This window comes from Balaenoptera musculus, chromosome 13 (genome assembly GCF_009873245.2).
Source record: "Balaenoptera musculus isolate JJ_BM4_2016_0621 chromosome 13, mBalMus1.pri.v3, whole genome shotgun sequence".
NCBI classification, from domain to species: Eukaryota; Metazoa; Chordata; class Mammalia; order Artiodactyla; family Balaenopteridae; genus Balaenoptera; species Balaenoptera musculus.
Genome location: NC_045797.1, coordinates 84,130,791 through 84,151,239, shown reverse-complemented (window position 1 = coordinate 84,151,239; position 20,449 = coordinate 84,130,791). Strand labels below are relative to the sequence as shown.

General features: G+C 49.1%; 1 protein-coding gene across 9 annotated transcripts in view; it reads left to right on the top strand.

Moving 5' to 3' along the window:
- ASAP2 (ArfGAP with SH3 domain, ankyrin repeat and PH domain 2) overlaps positions 1–20,449 on the top strand; it is a 160,563-nt gene that overhangs the window by 62,051 nt on the left and 78,063 nt on the right. For all 9 annotated transcript variants that reach the window (XM_036872732.1, XM_036872736.1, XM_036872734.1 and 6 more), the window contains exon 3: positions 13,505–13,650. In XM_036872732.1, the coding sequence (XP_036728627.1) occupies positions 13,505–13,650 (146 nt within the window). The remainder of the gene's footprint in view (positions 1–13,504; positions 13,651–20,449) is intronic.

The window sequence follows — 20,449 nt, the reverse complement described above, 5'->3', positions numbered from 1 at the left end:
GTCGGTTAGGAGCGCCGTAACTACCATCCTTCTGGCTCTGACTGCCGTTAGTTCCAGGAGAAGTCCCCGTAGTGGTTCCATCATTAGAGTGTTCAACATCCTTAGGCGACTGCTTGCATAGGAAGAACACTTGTTTTATGCATTATTAAAAGAACAGTGAAAATAATTTAGTATTTATGCCTCACACTGCTGTGTACTTTTTCCTGTCTCATGTTCCTTAATTTACATGCCAGCAGGACTTTTCTGCCGAGTGTCCTGATTGGTCATGGGCTGGCCCCAGCTGACCTCTAAGTGATTCCCTGCTCTCCGCGGTCTCTCTCTGCTCCAGGCTGACCGGTGGCTCCCTGGCGCATGAGCGTGTCACAGCCGTATGTGTGTCTTTCACACAGTCTCCCATCTGGCCCTGCTCCTGGTCTGTACCCACGCGCTCCTGTCCCAGGCGCCTGCTGAAGGCCTGCCCAGCTGTCTCCATCAAGCTGAGACTTCTGACGCGGTGTCAGCCTCCTTTAACTCTGGGTATTATTAGTTCTCTGTGACTGCTGTAACAGATTACCACCAACGGAGCGCCTTCAGATGACACCGATTCACCGACAGCTCTGGAGGTCAGAAGTCCAAATTGGCCTCACTGGGCTGAAATCAAGGTGTTGGCTGGCTTCCTTCCTGGAAACAAGGAAGTTTCCCTGCCCTTTCCAGCTTCTAGAGGCCCCTGAGTTCCTCCGATAGGGGCCTCCTTCCATCTTCAAAGCCAGCAATGGCTGGTGGAGTCTTTCTCACGCTCCATCACTCTGACGCTGTCTTAGTCTGCGTGGGCTGCCATAACAATACCACAGCCTGGGGGGCTTAAACCACAGACGTTTGTCTCACAGTGCTGGAGGCTGCAAGTCCGAGATCAGGGTGCCGGCTCGCTCTTGTTCTGGTGAAGGCTCTCTCCCTGGCCTGCAGAGAGCCGCCTTCTCACTGTGTCCCCACGTGGTGGAGGAAGAGAGACAGACAGAGACAGAGAGCGTAGGCATGCTAGAGTGAGCCGGCTCTGGACACTAATCCTATCTTGAGGGCCCTACCCTCTTAAGCACATCTAAACTTTATTATCTCCCAAAGGCCCACCCCCCAAATACCATCATACTGGGGGTTAAGGCTTCAACGTATGAATTTGGTTGGGGGGAGGAGGGGAATGACACACAGTTCAGTCCCTAGCAGACACTGACTCTTCTGCTTCCCTCTTCCACATCCAAGGACCTGTGATTACATTGGGCCCACCCAATGATCCAGGATAGTCTTCCCATCTCCAGTTGAGCTGATTAACAACTTGAATTCCATCTGCAACCTCAGATGGCATAATATCCCTGCCTCCAGGGATTAGGAGTGGACATCTTTGTCGGGGAGGGGACAGTATTCTGCTGAACCCAGTTCCCCTCTGAATTGTGAGTTTTGAGGTTGAATCAGTTTTGATTTTTCTTTCAGCCAAAACTGAAAGAGTATCTAATATGCAGACTCTGTTCTCTCTTTAAATCTTGCTCTTTATAAATAGTTTTATGTCTGTCGGTCTTTGCCCCCCGGTTCGATGACAAGCCCTGAGGTCCGTGACCCGTTCTGAAAGGCGGTGTGGTTTAGGATAAAGAGCACATGGGTGTTAAGATCCAGGAGCCCTGGGGTCAAAGCTGGTGGTGCCGCTCAGAAAGTCTGTGACACTGGGGAAGTTGTTTATCTTTCTGAGCCTCAGTTTCCTCATATGTAAAAGGAGAATGTTAATATTTCATAGGCTTGTTAGTGACGAGTAACTGAGATAACATGAAAAAGTGACAGATGTGGTTCTGGACACATGAACAGCGTGACAGCTGCAAATGTACCTCCTGTGTGTCCCTGCAGTGGTCAGCACAGAGGCCGGCAGACACACAGTACGTGTCAGTAATATTCATTTGTATGTTACTACGTTTCTGCTGTAAGTTCTTACACTCTCGTCTTAGTGTAGGAGAGAGATCGACTTAAAATTTTAGGGGTGAACAGGATTTATACAGTTATAAATGTATGTAGAAGGGGCGGGGGAGTGGTTGCGATGCCTTGGAGCAGCCAGCTGTGCTATTTACAGCCTGCGAGCTAAGGATGGTTTCTAGCATCTTAGCACATATATACCCAGTAACCTCAGTATTGCCTCTTGGCGCCTACAAAAGCCTTTAATATCTCTCTCTTGCTTTTAGGAAAAGTTTGCCAACCCCCGTTTTAGAGTTGCGGTTCTGAAACTTGAGAGCGCCCCAGAGTCCCTTGGAGATCTTGTTAAAACACAGATTGCTGGTCTCTACCCTCAGAGTTTCCGGCTCAGTAGGTCCAGGATGGAGCCTGAGTATTTGCTAGTTGAATAAGTTCCCAGGCGATGCTGAAGCTGCTGGTCTTGAAAATACCGCCTTAGACACCCCTGCCACCCCCCGCCACTTTAAACATTGGACTGAGCCAAAAGGTTATCAGTATATTCCCAGTATAGGCAAAACAATACTTTTCTTACACAATAGCAAGTATACTATGTTTGCTTCCAGTTTTCAAAAGGGTAACAACACAGCTAGATGTATTTTCTAGAACGTCTTGTGTACAGGTTTGCAAAAGCAGTTATGATGATGATTTGTTGAGAAACTGTTTCTACAGTAATTTTTCCCACTTAGAGTAGACTGTTATCTGACCTCTTTAAAAAAAAAAAAACAACAAAAAACCCAGTTCATATTTATTCTAATACTGTTCTTAGTCTAAACTTTCCCAATCTCTGTCTCAGCTCCTAGGTGGTTTTTTTTCCCCCCAGGAAGTTGATGCTAACATTTTTCAGCTATTTGACATATCAGTGGGTGGAAAAATTCATCTTTATCAAGAAGGAAGCAACAAAAGACTTTGATTTTCACTTCTCTAGAATTACTGTATCTTAAAGACTTGGTGGAGCTATTCTTACCGAGAGTGGGATATCCCTTCTTTACCCTTTTTTAGAGAAATTGGCACATCCTAGAAATGAAAAATACAAAGAAAGAAATGCTAATTTTCCCTCAAACCCTTACCATCTTCTACCTACAAAAGAAAATGAGAATTTTTGTGTGTGTTTCTCCCTGTTGTTTGCAATGCTAATTAGAATGTGGCTATTAAATTAACACAGAATTGTTTCTATTACCATATAATAATTAGGATAGAGTAGTTCAGAAGAAATGTATGTAATTGTTTAGGAAGTGAAATTTCATTGTGCGTTAAGAAGGTACTGTATCTGGGGCTTCCCTGGTGGCGCAGTGGTTGAGAGTCTGCCTGCCAATGCAGGGGACACGGGTTCGAGCCCTGGTCTGGGAAGATCCCACGTGCCGCGGAGCAGCTGGGCCTGTGAGCCACAATTACTGAGCCTGCGCGTCTGGAGCCTGTGCTCTGCAACAAGAGAGGCCGCAATAATGAGAGGCCCGCGCACCGCGATGAAGAGTGGCCCCTGCTCGCCGCAACTAGAGAAAGCCCTCGCACAGAAACGAAGACCCAACACAGACAAGAATAAATAAATTAATTAATTAATTAAAAAAAAAAAAAGAAGGTACTATATCTGGCATGATTTCCCACCTGTTACATAAGAAAATAACTAAATTATAATCCTCAGTGTTTGTCAAGAATAAAGTGAAACTGGTATTGGCCGTGCACATCAAGAAAGATAAAATCTTTATTGGGGATGCTCATTGCGTTGTTGCATTGCTTATCAGAGTGACAAACTGAAAGCCTCCTATAACTAAATTAGAATATAGCCACTTGATGGAATTATGGTTATGTAGCAACATGAAGAGAAATGCTTATGATGAAGTCTTCAGACAATAAAACTGAGGATACAAAGGATGTGTTTACCATATCTGTGATTAAAAAAAAGAATAGATTGTAACAAATGATGGTAAAGCAAGTACATCTGTATTGATGTACTTTCATAAATTTAAGAGTGGAAACATAATAATAAAAATCTGACACTCATATGAAGTGTTGATTATAGGCCAAGCACTGTGCTAATAAATAAATACATAAGTTTAATCCTCACACCAACTCTGTGAGTTAGGTACTATCAATAACTCCATTTACAGACGAGGTCGGTGAGGCACAGAGGAGTAATTGACCCAGGGCTGTCTAGCTGGCAGTTAGAGGAGCTGAGACTCAAAACCAGATTTGCTTCCCAGTCTCTGCTTGTGACCACAGCACCACACTGCCTGGATGTGAGCGGGGGTGCGCAGGGGAGAAACACCGAGCAGTAACGCCATAGGAGCGTCTTGGATGTCATATGGCTGATGAAAAAGCTCCAGGTGGTTTTGCTCGGTCACAAGTTCAGTGAGAGCCAGTACATGACAGGTGTGCCAAAGGTGAGCACAGGTGACCTTAGGGAAGTATGTAGTGCTGCTAAAAAAGGTAGTTAGTTGTGCCACTATTGTGATGTAAGAGCAGCATTTTAGGAGGAAGCTCATGTTAGAGCTGGAAACCTTGTGGTAGGAGGGGTGTTGGAAGGATCTAGGACGTCTTTGCTTGGGGAGGGTGGGAGAAGGCGCATCTGAAGGCTTTTCTCTGGAATGAGGAAGTGAAACGTGTTATCTGTTCCTCTCTCCTGGGTAGTTTCATGAGAGTGGGTTTTGACTCAGATCTGAGGGAGAAGTTAGCTGGGGGAGCAGCCCCAGCGGTGAGCTGGTCGTCGGAAGGGTTCCGGCAGAGGGCTGGTTGGTGGCCCTCTGTCTCTAGGGAAGTTGCAGGGGGAGGTGGGGATGTGGACTCGGAGACCTTGAGATGTCTTCCAGTGATGAGACTCTGAGATTCTAGTTGTCTCTTCTCTGATGGCTAAGGATAGTGATTGGAATTTAGAAGGCTAATTGGTGGAATCCCGGCAGCTGTGATCAACATATTAATCGTGGAAGGATAGCTCATCCGAAGGAACACTGAGATTTGTGACTTAATGTCCCAAGTATTAACTTGAATCATACGTGGTTCGTACATAATCAAATATGATCATACTTAATTAAATGTGATTAACACAGTCATCGTATTTTTTGGTAGGGGATTTATGCTCATCTAGGCTAGGGCTTTTTACCTGGTGTGTTGGGTCTATGGACAGGCCTAAAGGGTCCTTGTATCTCAGAAATTGTATAAAAAATTATGTAAGGATACCTTTTCCTGAAAAGATAATCCACAGCGTTCTTCTCATTTTTATTGTTGTCTGCGATACTGAGAAGATTAAAGAACCACTGATGTAGCCAAACCCCCGTGGTTTGTGGATGGAGATACCATCACAGAGTTGGCTATCTGCCTTACTGTAAAACACTGACTACGTTATTCAGCAAATATGTTTGAACGTGTTTCCTCATCTGTAAAATCCTGTGGAGTTGTGGGGAAGATGAAGGAGACTCTGTAAACGGGGGAAGTCTCCCCTCCATGAATGGCTGTCGTTACATGGGCTTTGAGACCACTGATTTTCCAGGGGCTCCTTGTCCCTGAGGCCACAGGAGTCACTTCTCTCCTGGTCTGCTGTGCTCTCCGTGGAGGTGGGCTGGGGGCGCCTGCTGTAAGTGATGGGAATTATATCCCTCAGGTACAGTGAGGTAAAAACAGAGGGGAAAAGGCTGAGCACAACTTGCAGTGACCACACGCACGTCCTGTAACGTAGCTCACCAGATGGCTTTGCCGACAAAGGGCGTCAGTGCGATCGATGTAAAGTTTCCAGTCGCTGGTGGTCCACCTCCAGCAGATGTTGACTCACCTCCCTGTTGTGCCTGCCCGGCCTCTGGGGATTCCTGGCTCACGGGGGGGCCCTGCCAGTTCATTAGCAGGAGCCCCTGTCTCCTCTGACTTGAAGGAGCTCCTCGGGTAAGGCGAGTTGGGTGAGGCAAGCAGCTGGCAGCCCAGTTTTAATCTCATCCTCTGTTGGATTCTGAAGGAAGATTCCTGTAAGCTTCTCCTCTGAGAAGCCTTTCCTGTCAGCAGGCCCCAGAGAATGTCCTCTTTTCCACCTCCTGTAATGTATACCACGTGCATTGTTATTGCACGTTTATCTTCGTCTTGCTAAATTGTGCGTTGGCTGGTACCAAGCCTGGTTCATCTCTGTCCCCTCCAGTTTCACTTTTCTTAAATGCAAGTCTTATCCTGTCAGTTTGCAACCTTTGGGGGGCGCCTGGGATGAAGTCCTTCCGCCGGCCCCCCCGCCTCTCCGGCCACGTCATCTGCGGACTCTCCCCGCGCTCTGGCCATACCAGGCACCCCGAATTCCTCCAGGGTCATCCTCGTTACAACCTGTCTTTGCGCCAAATTGATTGGTGTGTGCGTCTCTGTCACTGGAAGCTGTTCCTTGGATGCAGGGCCTCCACGTCCTGAATCTTTGCATTCGTTAGTGCTTGCGGCACAATAGGCTTTCACCACGATTGGATTCTATCCCGGCATCCAGGGAAGTTCTCAACTGATGGGGTATTCAGGAAATACAGGATGGATCAATAACGTTGAACGTTGATAGGTTTCTGTCCTCTGAGCCTACAACATAGCTAAAGAGGGACAGAAAGCACCAGCGTAAACAGTACATCATCCAGTAGGTCAGTCTTGATTCCTGACCGCCCCCCGTCCCCCCAGGTGTGCTGCTGCAGGAGTTTTATCGAGAAGTAACTGGGGTTGTGTTCAGTTATTCACACAGACTCCAAGTGTCATTTTGTTGTCCTTCATATAGGGCAGGATCAAAGGATGTCAGGTGATCACAGACAACAGTTTACACATTTTAATAGTCAGCCCACACCTTGACCTTCTTAACTCCTTTGCTGGCTGCCTGTGCCAGACATCACCAGTCCAGGTACATCCCGTGTTAACAACCATGAGGTCTCCGTAAGGTCGGAGGGGACGCCCCAGGAGAGTCTTGATGGAAATGAGTTTTGCATGAAGTTTTGAAAGTCACGGGGGGACTTCCCCGGTGACACAGTGGTTAAGAATCCACCTGCCAATGCAGGGGACACGGGTTCGAGCCCTGGTCTGGGAAGATCCCACATGCCACGGAGCAACTAAGCCCGTGCGCCGCAACTACTGAGCCTGAGCTCTAGAGCCCGCGAGCCACAACTACTGAGCCCGCGAGCCACAACTACTGAAGCCCACGCACCTAGGGCCCGTGCTCCGCAACAAGAGAAGCCACCACAATGAGAAGCCCACGCACCGCAACGAAGAGTAGCTCCCGCTCGCCACAACTAGAGAAAGACTGCGTGCACAGCAACGAAGACCCAGCGCAGCCAAAAATAAATAATTTATTAAAAAAAAAAAAAAAAGAAAGTAGGGGGAGCGCAGAGTGTTGGAGAGAGTGGTGGGATGGCGATGGTGAAGCCCCAGGGGCAAGGCCATCTTTCCACGTGCCCGGCTTGAGCGGGGCCCTGAGGGCTTGTGAAATAGGACGGGCGTTCTCATCAGACCCTTGGTGGTGGGCGCTCGTGTCTTACCAGAGACGATGCAGGTGCTCAGGTTAGGTTGCAAAGGCTGTCTCTATCAGGTCAACTTGTGCAGGAGAAACTGGTGGACAAAGACAGATTGGGATATCCTCAGTAGGCATGGAGAACCAGGGTAACTGAGCCCTTGGGGCTGACATTTCAGGTTTCTCTCTTTTGTTTATTCCTTGTGTTGTTGTTTTCTGATTATAACGATAACATGAGCATAGTTTAGAACATTTAAAAAATTCAGAAAAGCGTTAGAACGAAGTCACAGCCCGGCCAGATGCCACCTTCTGTGAGATGGGAGGGGCCGAGCTGCATTCCTGGTCTGAGGCCCCCTGGGCTGTGACCCTGGCCATTCGGAGCTTCCGCCTGGCCTAGGTATCTCCGCCACCACAGTCTGTCCCCTCCTCTGCGAAATGCCCCTCAAGGAGGGTACAACGGTGCACGGAGAGCACCTGGCCTGCACCAGCCGCCGGGTGCCGAGCGCCTGCTCTTTTATCACCACCTTAGTTAGCATTTTGATGTCCTTTCCTTTTGGCCTTTCTCTACATTTTACCTTTTACAAAATTGAGATGAAATATATCGTTCTGTGCCCTGCCTTTTTTTCACTTGGCATTCTATCCTGACCATATTCCTACATCATGATTTTAAAAGCTTACATCATATTCCATTTTGTAGAGAGGCTGTTATTTAACCATTTCCATTTTGTTGGAGCTTAATACATTTTCAGTTTATCAGTTGTTCTGTACATACATCTCTGAGCACTTGATTATTTAGGAATAGATTTCTAAAAGTGGGAGGGGATGGCAAAAAATGTTTTTAAAACTTTTTTATGCAGGTTACCAAATTGTGAATGGAAAGATTTTTATCTGGGATGAGTCTAGAAATAAAGTTCTAAAAATGGTTTTCTCCCATGAGGTGTTCACAGGGTAGAGATCCTGTTAAGAAGTGGGGATTATCTTTGACTCCAGGAAATTGCTTTCCCAGGAGCTGTTTGCCGAGAGTTAGATCTGAAACCAGGTGATGTTCGGGGCTGACAGCTTGAGGGGAAGTGGCCTGGCCTCTTTGGCATTGAGTCGTGCAGATTATCCTGACATTACAGTTGTGGCTCACGTTTGAATATTAATCCTCATCTAGGGAGGGTCTTTGTAAAGCTCTACTGCAGAGAACATATGTCTCTCCTAAACTGCGCCCTTGGCGGAGCTGTCTGTGTGGTTGTTTGGCGTGTGCAGTGTCTGCGGATGAGTTTGCCTCAGCCTGACCCCTCCGTGGCCAGGAGTGGGGGGTTGGAGGGTCCTGGTCAAGGCGAGCACCATCAGTCTGCGCCCCCCCCCCCCACCGACACGTACCCCCATTTGTCTCTGGTTAGGGCACTTGGACTTCGGGTTACCAGTGCGTGTGCTTGGCTGGAGGATTGTAGCACATTTGTGTCAGCCTAGAGCCGAGAATAGTGACTATGTGACGACTAAATGAAGAAACGCTTCCTCGCCTGGTCGGGAGGACTTGCGCGGACTGGGAGCCTGGAAAGCTGAGTTCTAGTTCTCGAACTGCTGCAAACTAGCTGTGTGAACTTGAGCAAGTCAGCGCCCTCTCTGAGCTTTGGCGTCCTTGTCTGTAAAGAGGGGTCTCTGGACCTGGTTTCTTTTCAGGATCCTTCGGGCTGTAAAGACCCAGGAGTGGCCCCGGGTGGGTAGGACGGTGAGACTGGTGCTGCCCTGGGATGGCTTTGCGTCGGGAGCTGGGTGCGGGCGGGGGCTCGAAGACTGTGAAAGTGTTCTCAGCCTCTGAACACACAGGACTCCTTGCTGTTCCCCTGGGGTTGATAGCTTCCTGTTCCTGCTCGTCTCTGTCTGGAAATTCCCAGCTGACCTTGGGGCCGCAGCTCAAACGTCCCCTTCTTGGCGTCTCTGAATCCTCGGCCCCAGCACGTCGCAGGCCATCGTGCATGGGTTGGTGCATCTGTCCTGAGACATTGGTTGCACTCGTCTTGTGTGCACCCAGCGCACCGTCACAGCCCGCTGCAGGGCTGGCAGTGAGGAGCAGACATTCAGGTAGACTTGAAGGTGGTTGAGGTGAGTTGGCCGTGGGACCCTTCTTGTCCTCCAGCAGCACTGGGCAGGTGGCTGGCTCCCCGGCCGTGCTGTGGCCCATTGAGTAGGAGTAAAAAGGCTGCCTTTTCCCCGTTTGGATCCACCAATTTTGCTTGAACTATATGCACTGGGCCTTCTTCTTGGTATCAGTCTTTACAAATGACATAATCAAGTAAACTAGAAGGCCCACAGCAAGGCCCAGCCCTTACCTCTAAATGCAGTGTGTGCACACGCTCACCGGCTCCACAGCACATTTCTCTGTTAGTCTTTCGTTTCATCCCCTTGAACGGATTGGTGGAAGGTCTGACCTTTGTGTAGTGAGGTGTGGGAAATGGGAGGGCTGTGGGATGAGAACTGGGAAGAAACGGGGTCTCGTCTGCTGTGGTCTCAGCAGCTCAGGTTCTCATTTTCCCAAGTCCCTCCCACATCAAAGATTCTTGGGTCTGGTTCATTAATAAGAACCAGAGTTACAGATACAGTTGAATAAGGGGGAGGTGGGAGAGGGAGCTCTTTTTAGAAGAACAGCTTTGACAGTTCTGTAAATAAGAGATGATAGAGCCAGTTTGGGTTCTTTCCAGAAAGTTTATTCCCTAGCCATTTATTTTAGGTTCCTATTTTAAATTTAGTTTTGGCTAAAGGAAAATAAAGACACTCAAGGACTTTCTAGTAGGGACATCTCAGACTTTGGGTGACATGGACCAGGAGGCCAGTCGGATAATATGTAGTTACGGGGTGTTTACTGTCCTGACAGTGGGCGCCAGGCAAGCTGTTACAGGGAGACACGGAGAGACTCGGGGCTGTGGTCATTATCAAGAAGCTTCAAAGTTGTTCGCAAGAAGAGAAATTTGTCTTAGAAACCCCAACTAGATCAGCGTAAAGAGGTTCCCACTGACCTAAGCTGGGACAGTTTGAGCATCAGAAAATAGTGATCACAGTGGATCAAAATGCTTTAAATATAAATACATGAGATGATGGTGATGATGATGAGTCAGAACATTCACTGATCACCACTGGGGTTGCCGGGATCAGCACATTATTGTGAAGATTCAAAAGGGAAAGAATGTTTATAAAAAAACGTGACCGATACCAGGTGGTCAGTTGAAAGGCCCAGAAGAAGGGATGAAAGGAAGTGCATCTGTCCTTCCTGGTGCCAGAACCGGAAGCCTCACTGTCTGTTTCTCCTCTGTGCCGGTTTGGTGGACTGCCCGTGGAGAGAAGGCAGGTTCCTCTCTCCAAGGCTGTCACAGGCTGGGGGCAGCCTGCGTGAACACAGGATGGATTTGACCCTTCCCCACCTTCCTCCAGCTGTGTGATCTTGGGCAAATCATTAAACCCCTCTGAACCCCACTTTACTCAACAGGATGACGCTTCTGACACCTTATAGTCTTACTAAGTTTAATTGAACGAAAGGCTTGTAGGCCACCTCCTAGCCTTTACTGAAGCTGATTCTCTCCCTCTTCCCTCTGGGTGCTCGCCTAGAGCAGCTGTCAGGGTCCAGGATCATTTTGAAGGCAGTACACGGCTCCCGAGGTGACTTCAGCCTCCGCATTCCTGTTTCTCTCTCCCAGGGGAGTGACATCAGCACCAGATGTCTGCTTGTGGCTGCCACGCCCTTCCAGAACCACACTGGAATTGCCCACATCTTGACCACCAATTTTGAAATAGTTATAAAATAGCGTGTGGTTTGAAAGGAGCTGCCCTTCACTGTCGACCACATGTTCTAGAATTATAAGTCGAGCAAAAATAGGTGTAACTGATCCGCCTCCGAAATGGAATTTTAAAAATCTAAAACTTGGGTACTTTTGGTTTTGGCAAGGTAAGCTATTTTTAGAAGGAAGCACACATCAGTGTAGTAGAGTGGGGGACAAATGGGCTTTGGGATCAGACAGACTTGGGTTTGCACCACAGCTCTGCCACTTTCTGGCCCTGTTTCCTAGGACAGGTTATTTGATCTCCTTGAGTCCCAGTTTCCTTTCAGCATTGTGAGAAATAATGCATGTCATATATAAGTTGTGAAGTCTAGAAAAAAACATATGGAAACCATTTGCGCTCAGTATAGATGACATCTGTGCTGCTGTTAAGTATTGTCATTTCTGGTGGGCATGTATGTGTTGGGTGTGGTTGAACTGCATATCCTCACCCACATTCTTTGATTCTTACCTTAACCTTGTGAGTATCTCCCAGCGGGGTCTTTGTCCTTCACGTGGCTGAGACAGCGCCATAGAGAGTAAATGCGTAGGTTACCGGGTCGTCCACGTTTACTGGGAGGCATAGGCTTGAAGCCCAGACCTTCTGAGGGCTCTTCCTGCTCTGCCACCCCTTCGTCACGCCCTGTGTGTGTGTGTGTGTGTGTGTGTGTGTGTGTGTGTGTGTTTCTGCCTCAAGTCGTTTGCTGAGTATAGTTTCAGAAATACATTTAATGTATCCAGAACTCTCAGGCTCTTTTCTGGGATGTAAAAGATGATGATAATAATAGAAAGGAGGAAAAGGGCCTAAACAGTGAAATTAACGTTCTCGTGTGTTTGTTAGATCCACACGGGCATCCCCTAAGGCACCCAAATGCCCCCGGAAGTCGAGGGCAAAGTGCTTGCCTGGTAGGGTCGGTGGACACACCGTCCATGGATCCTGGGATCCGGCTCAGCCCCAGGGCCGCCTTCCGCAAGCACGTGTCCCCTGTGTGCTCCGGTTGTCAGGCCCAGGCACCGGCACTGCCGACAGTGGTTTTGTTGCCCTGAGGAGTTGTTTGGGGCACTGCCAGGGGCTTTTCAGGATCTGTTCTTTGGCGAAGAAGCTGCAGCACTAAGGCTTTCTGTGGCCTCCTGGCAGCCCTGGGCCGTCCTCCTTGTGGGAGCAGAATTCTGAAGACGTGGGCAGCCTGAGAGGGGTGTGTGCCCCTGCCCAGTGGAGTCCCCTTGCAAGGTGACATGCACGCCCGCACTATGTGCCTGTACAGTCGCCGTGTTACGTTTCTGATCGGAGCGATGAGGGAGCAGAAATCAAGTGTCCATGCCAGGAAGTTGTTTTATTACAGACTGGCTGGATTCATTTAAAAATGCTTGACCCAGAAGTGAGGGAATCATGTCCAGCCACATTGGCTTACCAGAATTACCTGTGTCGCCTTCCCACCCCAGCTTCTGACTCAGAGACGGGACTCCAGCTTCTACAGTTTGACAGAGATCCGTGTATGATTTCAATGTCCAACAGGGCCTGGGAACCACAGAGCTGGAGACCCAGAATCCGAGTTTTTCGCTCTTTAAGGTGCTGCTGTGAAGCCTAATGATGGTAAAATACCTTCAGATGGATGACCAGGTTTTGCTTTTTCTGATCAAACGACATGCGTCTTGTCTTATATTTCAAGCACAAAGATGAGTAAAACTTAATCCCTACCCTGGAAGCACTTCCAGTGTGTTGGGAACCACGTTTACCAGTTGGACATTTGGAATGTAACACTCTGAGCGCAAGTCCAGGAAGGAGCCAGGGACGTGGGGCAGAGGCACGGAAAGGCCCCCAGGCAGAGGACGTGTCACGAGCAGAGGCGCCCTGGCCTGTGGCCTGTGCTCCGAGGACCGTGGCTTTTCCGGTGTTGAAAGGAGAAGCTAGGGCATGTGGCTGGGTGAGCATCACGCCGGCTGCTGGGTTCCAGGAGAGGGCTGGGTCTGTTCTGTGTCTCCCGCCAGCGTGTGGGCTACGGAGGAGTCCTAGGAGATGGGGAAGCATGGGGGTCCCCGGGGGTCTCATCCCATGAGCTGGGGGCTGTGGCACTCGTGCGAGGCTCTCTCCCTCCTGGTCCTCATGCTTGTTCTTTGGGATCTGTCGCTGGCACCACGGGTGGTTGTCAGGACAGCAGAGTTATTTCTGTTCGTGGTGTGTCTTGGCTTTTCTCAGATTTTCAGGCTGTAAATGTGTTCGATTTTATCCACAAGTAAGAACCTGGTGGGGGGAAGGGCTAGAGCGGTTGGGGCCTTCACAGCACCTCTCCCGTTGCTGTTGCAGCGCACGTGGAAAACGAGGAGCAGTACACCCAGGCTCTGGAGAAGTTCGGGGGCAACTGCGTGTGCAGAGATGACCCGGACTTAGGAAGCGCCTTCCTGAAGTTCTCAGTGTTTACGAAGGAGTTGACGGCACTTTTCAAAAACCTGGTAAGTGTCATGATCGCGCGCAGCGAACGGGCAGCATGGGAGGGGCCCGAAGTTGCTCGAGTTGGGAAGGTAGCTCCCTAGACAGTAATTAAGGTTTGTTTGGTACACAAGCAATACGTCTCATAGCTCCTGTGGTACCTAAAAGAACTGTCTTTCCTATACACGCGAGGTCACTTTGGAATAAATTTTAGAATTGTGATTTTTACTCTCACAAGACTTTCAAATTTCACTCGGCATTTTAAAGCTGCTCAGCTGAGGCACAAAATGGATAAATGCATTCGTCTTCTTAAGGGCCTCTGACTTCGATTTTCAGTAGTTCCTAAACTGTGTAGAATAGTCTGTTTCTGGTAATTATAGTAGGTATTTAAACTTAACAATATTTCATAAATATGTTTCAGACCTGTCTTACACAGCAAGGTAACCTATAATCAGAGCACAGAAATTACCGTGAATATTTAAAGGCCTTTTATGCTCTCACATGCAGAGCCTAAGAAAAGTCTCACCTTTTAAGTGAGTGGAGATACGGACTGAGTACTTCTTGCCGGCGGTAGGTGCTTGGTAACGGGGGTGAATGGACTCTGCCTTGCGCTTGGCAGCCCTGTGCTGTCCTCACCGTGGGAGCAGAATTCTGAAGAATTGAGCAGAGAGGGGGTTTGGGACCCTGCCGAGCGGTTTCTTCCACAAGGGGAATGTACGTCGGGATGGTCCCGGCATCTCTTTCCTGTTTTTCTCCCCCAGCTTCTCCCAAAGGTCATGGACAAGCAGACCAGGTCAAGAACTCAATAATGCTTTCTGTGTAGGTCGCAAACAACAGTGTCTTTTTCATTTCTCCTGTCAGCAAGCTCATGACAAGTGAAAAAATAGCTCATCATTCTTGAAGCGGTGACGATGGCGGGTCTGTCAGTCTGCTCTTAGAAGGGCAGAAGCAAGGGAACACAATGCATGAGTTAATAAGGAGGAGGGGAGAGAACCGGATCGTGAAGGCTCTCGGTCTCTCTCCCTGTCTTCACTTGTAAAGTGTTTCCTTTGGAAGTGGTAAATATAAAAAGCCGTTGCTGTGCTTAAGTTTTTTACTCGGGTTAATTTGGAATCTCTCGGGGCCTTTGTCAAGTTTGTCGCCCCTTTATCACTGCCCCAAACAGGCTGACAGCACGCAGAGCACACAGTGGAGCCCAGCCCCTTTCCAGCCCCACTGCCCGGACACCGGCACATGGCTTGTTAGGGCCTCACCACTGAGTCACAGTGGAGCTTTTTTTTTTTTTTGTAAACTGGGGAAGCTGCATGGTCCGGGGGAAGATCTATAGATGCTGACGTGTCGGGGGTCGTCTAGTGTAAAATCAGCCTGCCGCCTCATCTCCCAGACCCTCGGGGAGGTAAGCCCCTTCCTCGCCCCCTGAGCTGCCAGCCAGCTGCTTCGTGCCTCTCTCTTAAATATGAATGAATGGCCTCCAGAAAGAAAGAGACCAAAATAAACAGAAGAAAGAACTTGGGGGAAAACAGAGACAATGCAAAGAGCAGAAGAAAACTTTAAAGAAACTATATTTAATTCCTCAGAGAAATCAGAAGAGAGAATGGGATGAAGCTTGTCGTTAAAAAAGGGGAGAGACAATCAGTATAAGAAAATATAAAATTGGAAATCCTATGAGAAGGGTTAGAGTAAAAGAAATCTCTCAGAAAATAGATCAAAAGGACCAAAAAAGACAAAAGAGTGGGAAATAGATGAAAGACATGTCAGGGATTAATTCTCAAGGTCCAGTATCCAACTGACAGGCGTTTTCAGAAAGAGAGAATAGGAAACAGAGGAGGATGCTGTGAATGCAACAGAACAAAAGATGGTTCCTGAGACTGAAGGATTTTCGTCTCCAGATGGGAGGGCCCAGGACAGTAAGGGAAAAAGACCTGCTGCAAGGCACCCCCCTGTGAAATTGCAAAAGTTCTTAACCGCTTTCAGAAAGCACACAGAGGATTAAGCATCACAATGCCATCAGTGTCTCAGCAGTGACCCTGGAAACTTGAAGGCCTGGAGCATTGCCACTAAAATCTTGAGGAACATAATTCTAACCTGGAATGAGACCCACCACCTGAGCATGAAATTAGAATTAGGGATGTTTCAGATGCCCAAGGCTCGAGAAGGTTTGCCCCCAAGCGTCATTTCTCTGAAACTCCTAAAGGTTGTGCTTTAGCAGTATGAAGAGGGAAGCCAAGAAAGAGGAAGACGTGTGAGTCAGGGAACAGGATCCAGCCAGAAGGAAAGCAGTGAAAGGGGTCCCAAGGGGATGGTAGAGGGAAGCCCTAGCACGGCGACTGAGCAGGCAGCCTGGAGACAGAGGCAAGGGAGGCCAGGGTCGCCCCTCCCCAGCCAGCTAGCTCTTGTATCTTCATTCGGCTGATCTCCACTCAGGTTTTCTCAGCTGTAAGATGGAGATGATAACGCCATGCCTGGCTTTGTAAGAAGTACAGCCAGTTGCTTTCACACACCTTAGCTTATTTAACCCTTGTAACGATCCCATGAGGTGAATCAGCGTTGTCCCCACTTTGTAGATTAGGTAACTGAGGCCCGGGTGGTTTAAAGGGCTAATCTCTCTCGGGACAGGTCTGAGTCCTTGGCAGCTTTTGGACGTGCGCCCCCAGGTGTGGAAGGGCCCCGCCTGCGTCGCCCCACGTGGTGGAATCCTACTCGAAGTAGCTCGTCCTCAGTCTTAACATGAGCAGCTGCACAGTTAGACAGAAGCAGCCCCTTCATTTCTTGATTTTCCGCAAAACTAAAAGCAGAGCAGGGCCTGGACATTGTGATGGGTGCATTGCCACACTGGCCACTACCCCATGGCTCTGCCCCCGTGGGCACATCAGAAATCCCCTCCGGGCCTTGCTGTCCTCCCCCTTCCTGCAGCGAGTGGCTTACCCGCGGCCGTCACTCCCTGGGCACCTGCGGCACCGTCAGCTCCGCGCGCTGGCTCTTCCTCGTTCGCTGAGTCCTCCTGCCCGCTGCACGAGATCGCTCACGTTACCTCCGTCCTACACGGGGCCCGTGCAAGGGACAGGTGAGGGGCCACATCTGGGTCTGAAAACTCCAATCCCATGCTCTTCCCACTGTGGTATTTAAAGGATTTAAGGCCCCTTGTCAACTCCTTGGGGGACAAAGGGGGCAGAACGGAAGGGAAGGCAATGCAGGGTAAAGTGTAGCATAAAGAGAGATGCCCAGCGGGCCGAACTGCTGCAGCCACGAGCAGACAGACACCTCAGTTTCCTCACCTTAAAACAGTGTGAGAAAACCATTCCCGCCTCACCGGCCAGCATCAGGATGACAGGGATAAGCGGGAGGGTTGTTTGTCCATTAGAAACCGCCCCACAGGTGACATTTCAGTGTCGTTATGATCGGGTAACTTATTAAAGCCCGGAAGACAGTAGCTCTAAGTCCACATGCATGACTGTAGTTTCTGCTTTTACCTTATGGAGTTAGGGTTTTTGATCCTGTTTCCCAGCACATACCTTATTTGTGCCCAAATTCATGTTCACCGGGCCGGGTTTTCCAGGCCAGGGCTGGTGTTGAAGGTCTGCAGCCGTAAGGACGCCAAGTGGCTGCTTCTAAGAAGCTGTCGCTGAGAGTGAGCTGATTATAGGAGAATTCTCCTTTTTTGGTATTTTGTATACCATTCTTACTCCTATTTTTGGTCACATCTGTCCTATCTCTTATTTTTAAAGCCTTGCTTTTGCTTTTCCTCAGGCGTTCAAAAAACATTTCAGTTCTGCATGGCCAAGACTCTCAATCCTACCTCTTGTCTAGAAAGAATAATAATTACCACCTACCTGCTCTTCAGCATGAAAGAATGTTTATAAAGCAGTTGGAACGTCTCCAAAGAAAGGCCAGCTTAATATAAAGTGAGATTTTGTTACTAAAGGGTGAGATTCTCACCTTCAGAGAGTCTGTGAATTCCTCTGCAGTAATGCAGGATAAAGGGAAAAACAAGGCAGCTCTAGAAACGTAACGTGTGAAATTAGGCTGGTTATAAAGTCAGGCCAGTCTCCTCGGTTCTTTTCCTCTTACCAGATGGATGTGAGAATCCTGGAAAGATTTTCCAGGGCCACTTCTGTGTTAGGAAGTGGCCTTTTAATGAATGGCTGCATGAAAGCACATTCCTGAAAGGTCATTTACAGGTATGTCATCTCCGTCTCTGGTTTCAGAGAATCGCTTGTGAGATATGTACTCTTGGTCCATAGAACCTGCTCCAGGTGAGGGCAGGGGCCGGCGGAGGCTCAGCCCAGGACGGAGTTCCAGGGCGAGAGCCGAGAGTGGCCCTGGGGTTGAGGAATTTCACTTCACTCACCCGGAAAGAAGAACCTGAAAGTCCCACTGACCAACGTGCACAGAAGTCATGTTTTTTTCGTTTGTTTGTTTTTCCTTTACACAAGTGATTGGAGTTAGAAGACATTATAGCCAAAGAGTGAAGGGCTAGTCAGGTTGTTGAGGAGAGAGTGGCTTTGTCCCTGTGATGTGCGCAGGGCCCGGCGGGGAGGCCTGCCCACCTGCTGGTTGGCAATATGGCGGCGCTCTCTTCCCAGCACCGGCGGTCGACAGGAGCTGATTCCCCACGTTAATAAAGCTCATTGCGTTGCTTAGCATAGAGCTCTCTCTAGCAGAGGTCCTCACCCTCAGTGCTCCTGTAAACTTTCTTCTCTTTTCACTTCTTCTATTGAAAATGTCCTATATTTTAAAGCGTATTACATTCTTTCTTTTAAAGCATTTTTTAATTGAAGTAGAGTTAACTTACAATGCTGTGTTAGCTTCAGTTATAGCAAAGTGATTCGGTTATACATATATCTATTCTTTTTCAGATTCTTTTCCATGAGTAGAGTTCCCTGTGCTGTACAGTAGGTCCTTGTTTATCTTATGTATAGCAATGTGTATCTGTTAACCCCCAACTCCTAATCTATTCCCCGACCCCTACCCCCTGTCGCTCTCCCCTCTGTAAGTTTGTTTTCTATGTCTGTGAGTCTGTTTCTGTTTTAAAATGTCTTACATTCTTTCTTATTCAACATGGGCACTGGTCATATTTTATCTTCTGGGGAGGAAGGCTTACCATTGTTTGGGGCATAAATTAAGGGGCAGCGCTGAAATCTAGAGAAACTCTTGGTGCCTGGTACCTGCGGTGTGGGAGTACCTGCCCCTAGATTGGTACCAGACCGTCGGCTTTCCCATTTCCTTTTTTTTTTTTTTTTTTTTTTTAATTTAACGTCTTTATTGGAGTATAATTGCTTTACAATGGTGTGTTAGTTTCTGCTTTATAACAAAGTGAATCAGTTATACATATACATATGTTCCCATATCTCCTCCCTCTTGCATCTCCCCCCATTCTCAACATTTGCTTTTTAATATTCTGACACCCTTCTCCCTGCTGACTGCTGGCTTCTGCCTCTCTTGGTGCCTTGTTCCACAGTGCTGTGAGCTGGAGAACGCAATGACCAGCTTGTCAGGCTTGTACGCAGAGCAGGAGTCTGCAAGCTTTGAGTGGAGGAGCGCTTGAGGGCTGGGCCTTCTCTAGGGGAACAGAGTTCCTGGATGGACCTACTGACAGTTACTTTGGACACCTAGAAACCTCTGCCACCAGTTGTTTAATCTGGCCTAATGCATGGCTGGAAATGCTCTGAGACTCACAAGGCTTCAACACTGCAAGCTGCTTCCTACACTCAGAGATCCTTGACCAAAATGAAAGCATGTCCTTAGTTTGACCAAAATGACAAAAGCAATAAGGCTACTGTCAGAGCCCTGTGTTTGGTTGTAGCACAGCCACGACTGTGTAAATTGTACTTTGATACTATTTTTTTTTTTGGAAAGGCAGTGCCACCTCATTGTAACCGCTGCGGTACACTGACTCCTTGAGGTCAGAGAAAGTGGGAAAAGCCATGGGGGAGAGGACAGTGTGGGAGCAAGGCCTTGGGCCCAGGAGGAGAGCTCAGCTGAGAAGAGTGACTGATCGCCTGCTGGGGGTGGCCCGGCTCTCTGGGCAGTAGGGCAGTAAGCGCTCGTTGCTCCCGTCTGGGCCACTTTTATTAGGACGCTGTGTGTGCCGGGAAGGCCCCGGGACAAACGCCACGGAGCCCCAAGGGCGCGGCCCCGGAAGGTGGGGCGGCGACTCTCGCGGCCTTGGGTGCTTGGGTCCTGGGTAGGGGTGGGTTGGGGGCCTGTGGGCCACCACAGGGTCCGTCTGCATCTAAGCCCCTGGCAAAGTTTGCGAACACATTCCTTGCACTTGCCTTTAACAGCTTGTCAAGTGCGTGGAGGACGTGCCGTTATAGGGTAATCATTTGCAAGCATTAGTGAATTCAAACCAGGGTTTGTGTTTGTTTTCTTCTGTCACCGTGTATTCTCTCACTTGCTGGCTATTAAAAGAACAACCGCCACGATGTAGGGCACCTCAGACTTTAAAACCTTTTGCCAAAGCCGAGGGGTGCTGTGCGGCCAGGCTGCAGTAGGGTGTGAGTGAGGCAGAGGGTCGGCCGCACCCGGAAGGCGGAGGGGCGGGAGGAGGGTGACTGATGAGCGCCGTTGGCCTCAGTGCCGGGGGCGCCACGGTCACTCTGCCGCGCAGGCAGGGGACAGTGCAGTAGCAGAAGGAGAGACGGCGGGAGCTCGCTGCTCCAGGCAGAGGCTGCTGATGGGAGGAGAAGGTGAGCAAGGGAAGGCTTCTGTGATGGGAGAGACTGGCGCCTACTTCTAGGCCCCGGGGGAAGGGGCTGGGGGCTGGAGGAGGTTGATGGCCCCGAAGAGAGGGGGCTGTGAGCTGGGGGGCTGGGCGTCCTG